The sequence below is a fragment of the Octopus bimaculoides genome, chromosome 13 (assembly GCF_001194135.2).
Source record: "Octopus bimaculoides isolate UCB-OBI-ISO-001 chromosome 13, ASM119413v2, whole genome shotgun sequence".
Classification (NCBI taxonomy): Eukaryota; Metazoa; Mollusca; class Cephalopoda; order Octopoda; family Octopodidae; genus Octopus; species Octopus bimaculoides.
In genome coordinates, this window is record NC_068993.1 from 53,413,266 (window position 1) to 53,419,097 (window position 5,832).

At 39.0% G+C, this 5,832-nt stretch overlaps 1 protein-coding gene across 3 annotated transcripts in view; it reads left to right on the plus strand.

Moving 5' to 3' along the window:
• LOC106867554 (tripartite motif-containing protein 2) overlaps window positions 1-5,832 on the plus strand; it is a 106,390-nt gene that overhangs the window by 70,913 nt on the left and 29,645 nt on the right. The window contains exon 1 of one of the 3 annotated variants that reach the window (XM_052972485.1): window positions 2,958-2,996. The exons of the other annotated variants lie outside the window; for them this stretch is intronic. Within the exon in view, the coding sequence (XP_052828445.1) occupies window positions 2,973-2,996 (24 nt within the window). The 5' untranslated portion in view covers window positions 2,958-2,972. Of the gene's footprint in view, window positions 1-2,957; window positions 2,997-5,832 lie in introns of those variants that run through there. 3 annotated transcript variants of the gene reach the window in all.

Here is a 5,832-nt window from a genome sequence, read left to right on the forward strand (position 1 = left end):
ACACAAAATTCCGTGCTGCACGGAATTTTGTCAGTGATCAGGTCGCAGTCTCAAATTGACAAAAATATTTTGGCAAATTGAATTTAAATGTTGAAGTGAATCTAACAGTTTTTGTGTGTTTTTAAATGGCTTATAAACACCTTCCATGCTGCAATTGTTTATGTGTGTGTGTGTGTGTGACCGTGTGTGTATCATTGGCGATTTTCTTTCTCCATCTTCCCTTCTTTGGACTTTTTCTATATTTCTGATGAAGAGCTCCACTCGAAATGTGAAATCCTCTTTCTTTTCTTTCCTTTCCTGAGCGTCCAATAACACTGTACTTATTCCACGTCCTCGCATTGTTGTATTTTCTTGCTTGTTCATGTTTGGATTGATTATATATATATATATATATATATATATATATATATACACACACACACATTTATTTATATAGACATATATTTATATGTATATATATAAATGTATATAAATGTACATTCATATATATATATATATATAAGCATATAAATGTATATGCTTATGTCCAGTACATGTGTGTATGTGTATGTGTGTGTGTGCATATGTATATGTCTGTGTGTATCCACATTGGTGTATGTGTGTGTGTGTGAGAGAGAGAGTGTGTGAGTGGGTGTGGTATATGTCTGTATGTCTGTTTCCACCTGTACTCACTTATATGAGAGTCGTGTCATTTGAGAAGTGTTGCTGGTGGTGCTTCTGTCAACGAGTCATCTGTTTGTTTCATACTTTTGAAACCAAGTGAAAGAAGAGATGAGATAAGAGTTAGTGTCAGGAAGGGCACCTGCCCACTTGTAAAACGATGCCTCAACAACATGTTTGCTTAACTCATAAGAGTGTAGAAAGATCCCAGGACCTATTCTTTGTAAGCCTAGTACTTATTCTATCAGTCTCTCTTGCCGAACCGCTAAGTGACAGGGACGTAAAGACACCAGCATCGGTTGTCAAGCGATGTTGGGGAGACAATATATACAAACATATATATACTACGGGCTTCTTTCAGTTTCTGTCTACCAAATCCACTCACAAGGATTTGGTCGGCCTGAGGCTATAGTGGATGACACTTGCCCAAGGTGCCACACAGTGGGACTAAACCCAGAGTCGTTTGGTTGGTAAGCAAGCTACTTACCACACAGTCACTCCTGAGCCTATATATATATTATATATATATATATATATATATCCATACACATGCATTTACAGACATTGTCTCCCTCTCTCTTTTTTCTCGCTTTCTCTTTTCACTCTCTCTCTCTCTCACGCACACATAGACACACACACAGAGAGACACACACACACAAACACACACACACACACACAGAAGAGCATAGCTGGCCAAGCTGATTGGCACTGAATGCCCAGCCAAATAGCCAGTGACTAGCAGAGAAATCGATGGCTTGTATCCTAACAATCATGCCAAATTGTGTGAGTACCAAGGTACATAGTTCTAAAAGCCTTGACTTGGTACCATAAGTGCTAGAATACACCACCACCACTCTGAGTTTACTGATTTGTTCTCTCACAGTGATGTGGTCAGTTCGTTTCACAGGAAAAGCAGTATGCATCAGACTAGCTTCCTATCCCGGTGGGTACTTTCTTCTCACCTGCATAACATTCTAAATCAGTGGTTCTCAAACAGGGTCTACTTGACCCTTGGGGGGTCCATTTAAGATTTTGATAAAATATTAGTGCAATAAATTATTTATATTTCTACAATACACAAAATATTTTAGCAATTTTTTAAAATACTATTTCTAATAATATTTAATTAAAAAATATGATAGGATGTTTTAAGCATCAAATGGCTATGTGGGTCCACTTTAGAGTAATAGAAATCAAAGGAGTTCTATAAGCAAAAAATGATTGAGAAATACTGTTCTAGACAATAGAAGTACATTAGGCATGTGGCGACCTTTATGTAGTAAAACACACAAAAATAAGTGAAACACAGGCATGCGACTAAGTTGAAGGCAGATTTATTTTTACGTTTATAGCATGTAAAGAAAGCATTGTTGTAGGAATGTACGCAGCATGTGTACTACAGCAGTCCTATGTGTAGCTTAAATACTGAGATTGAAAGGCAGAGGCAAATTATGCCTACCTAATCTACAAACAAAAAATAAAATATTTTGCATCTTATGTACAGTAATTAGAGTAACCTTCATAATTTTATTGAATTAGGTTGCTAGCGATCTATTTTATTCATGGTAGACACTGCCTACCTTGCCTACTTAGGCAGCACGTCCCTGAAGTATTTACTTCTATTGTCTAGAAGAGTGTTTCCCAATAGTGGTTTCCAACCCTTTTATTTAAATGAGTTTTCCCATAGACTCCTTTTGATATGCTTATCCTTATGTATGTATATGTGTGTGTGTGTGTATGTGTGTGTGAAATGTTGAATTTAGTTCACGAACTCCCAGTAATACCTTTGCAGACCACCAGAGGTCTGCAGACCCCAGGTTGGGAACCACTGGTCTAGAAGTAAACCCTAGAGTTCACAAAATGAATTCACTTTACGCACAGGTAAACAGACATGCATATACTTTCACACAACTACAAAAACATGCATGCACGCATGCGCGCACATGCACACACACACACACACACACACATACATTGACTTGGCCTCAATTGACATCACAAGTTTATTTCAGCTGCAGACAAAGTCAGTTGGTCCCTATGCTAGACATTTAGACATTCAGCAAGTTTTTCAGCTCAGCATACACTGTAAAAAGAGTCTAGAACCAAAGTCCATTTGCTTTAAATGCCTACAGTTTTTGAATTGTTTAATCATGAGTTCATGTCATACTGTGTCTGTTTTTGTTCTTGATTAGTTGTTCCAGGTCAGGCAGACCTATGATCACAAGGTATTTTGCCAGTGACCGTCCATCCCATCTTTTATTTTTCAGGCATAGTGTATCTAGAACTACATTGTCCAATAGGTCCTTTTTAAGATGCTAGTATGTGATTTGATGGAGGTTTGGTTGCTATTTCTAGCATGTCACGTTAGTTGTTTTTCTTGTGCGTCATGTTGTGGCAGGTTGTATCATGTTTTGTGTTCTGTAATTGTCTTGTTCATGTTGGTGTTATTGTTGTTGTGTTTTATTGAATTGTATTGTGCCATGTAAAAGTGCCTGGGTGGCACCACAGAAAAGCACTTGTGTGTGGGGGGGGCCACATAAAGGTGTCCATTCGGTGCCATGTAAAAGCACCCACCACACTCTGTAAAGTGGTTGGCATTATGAAGAGCATCCAGCTGTAGAAACCATGCCAAAGCAGACTGGGGTCTGGAGCAGCTCCCCAGCTTGTCATCTCTGGTCAAACCATCCAACCCATGCCAGCATGGACAATGGACGTTAAATGATGATAATGGTGATGATAATGGTGATGATGATGATGATGGTATCATGTGTGTCTTTAAACTGCATCTAGTAGTGAGGCCCTGGTTCAGTGGACATTAAATGATGAGGATGATGGTGATGAGGTTTAAATAGAATAAAAGCGACATGTGTGAACCATGGTCAGTCGTTTGCCCAGTGTTGTCAGATAGTGGCACAATGCAATCAAACATATCCTGGGTATGAATTTAAACTGCCTCGGGTATTTGGATCCTAGTTTGAGAAGTTCCTAGGTTTTGAGGAGCATGGAACCACCTCTTAGCCCCTATTGTTCCCTGATCTACTCTGACCCCAGAGTAGTAGCACCTGTCAGGGTCCCACCTATGAGTTAATTAGAATATTAGGGTTCATCTACGTCTGCACATGAAGACCAGATCTGGCAGATTCTGCAGAAGAAACCGTCATGGTTTATTGGAGCGGAAGGCAGTTGCAATGACACATTATAGAATTCAGGGAACAAGATCAGGCAAATAAGACATTTGGTCATCCACTGCATCTGTTTCCATCCCAGTCATCTTAACCTGGTCTTTCCACTTGACTGAAGGCGGTCATGGATGAAAGGGTGAGGATGACAGTGTATAACGCTTCTTCACTTTAAACAAAGTCACTGCACAAGTCATCAGTCATCCTTAAAAATGACTCGACAGTCTTTGTTCCAATGGAGGAACATGACTATCAGACAGTTTGTCTCTTTCTATAAATGTTTCCACACCAGAAGCTTTATGTTTCACAGAAGTTTTATACAGTATATTTTTTTAAATTAACAACTTAATTATCATCTCCTTTTGTTTTGAACTGGTTTCGCCACTGGAGTGAAGAAGACAAAAGAGCGAGACTGAAGCAATTCTTCTTCCCTTTAAACAAAGCCACTACAGACAAGTCATCAAATGGACTTCATTGCTCTGATGTATCGTCTCAGGTGTTGTGATGACTTATATTGTTTTGTGTCATGTTATACCATTCTGTGTTGTATTGTTACTTGTCATGTCCTGTTGTGTTGGGTTATACCATGTCCTGTTGTGTTGGGTCATGTCGTGTCCATATTGTGTTGAGCGTTGCTGTGTTGTGTTGGGTTGTGTCATTTCATACCGCTCTGTATTGTGATGTATTATTGTGTTATCTAAATCATGTATTGTGCCATGCCATGTCACTTTGTGTCATGATGTCATGTGATGTGTTGTGTTTGTGCTGTGTTTTGTTGTGTCCTGTTGGTGTCATGTCACATTGTGTTCATCATCAAGATTTTTCAGTCTTCTTTTCTAGTTTAAAACAAATTTCAACAATTTATTATTTAGATACATCAAGGCAGTGAGCTGGCAGAATCATTAGCACGCTGGACGAAATACTTAATGGTATTTCACCCGTCACTACGTTCTGAGTTCAAATTCTGCTGTAGGCGACTTTACCTTTCATCCTTTTGGGGTCGATAGATTAAGTACCAGTTGAGTACTGGGGGTTGATGTAATCGACTATGCCCCTCCTACAGAGCTTCGGGCCTTGTGCCTATAATAGAAAGAATTACTTTGTCCTTTTTACATCCATCATCCTCTTTTGGCCACCCCAACTTTTCTTCAGTGTACCCCATGGGTCTCTCTGCACCCCTAGATGGGCAGTACTGTCCACTTTGGGAGCCACTGATCTACTCCATCACAGTACAGCCACTCTTCCCATTTCTTTTGCTGCCACTACCAAAGTCTCTGCTCTTCTGAACTAATTTTGCTTGCTTTCACTAACCTTGTCTAATCCTACCAAATGCATTGTCTCTCCTCCTCTTGTCTTCCTATTTTTCACATCAATCTTACTAATCCCTGAACATTCTAAACATTTCTCTCAATCCTCCTTCCCGTCAGAATCCCATCCCACTGGAACTCCCTTCCTGCTGCCATATTTTCCCTGCAGGTATCAAATTATTCAAGTTTAAAATGGATATCAGCTTCCTCAACTTTACAAGTCTGAGACAAGCAGCTAACACACACACACACACACACACACACACACACACACACACACACACACACACACACACACACACACACACACACACACACACACACACACACACAGCATTCTATTCTTTTGTCTTTTTATGTTCCAGCCCCCAAGGCTGTGGCCATGCTGGAGCACCGCCAGTATACATACAAGGTGCACGCATTCACTTTTGCTTTTTATATTTGCTCTTTCTCTCTCCCTACTCTCTCATCCCCCACTCTCTCTCTCTCTCTCTCTCTCTAAATATATATATATATATACATATATATACACATACATATATGCATATGTATATATGTATACACACACACACACACACACACACATATATATATATATATACATATATACATATATACATACATATATATATATATATGTATATATATATATATATATATATATATATATGTATATATATATGTGT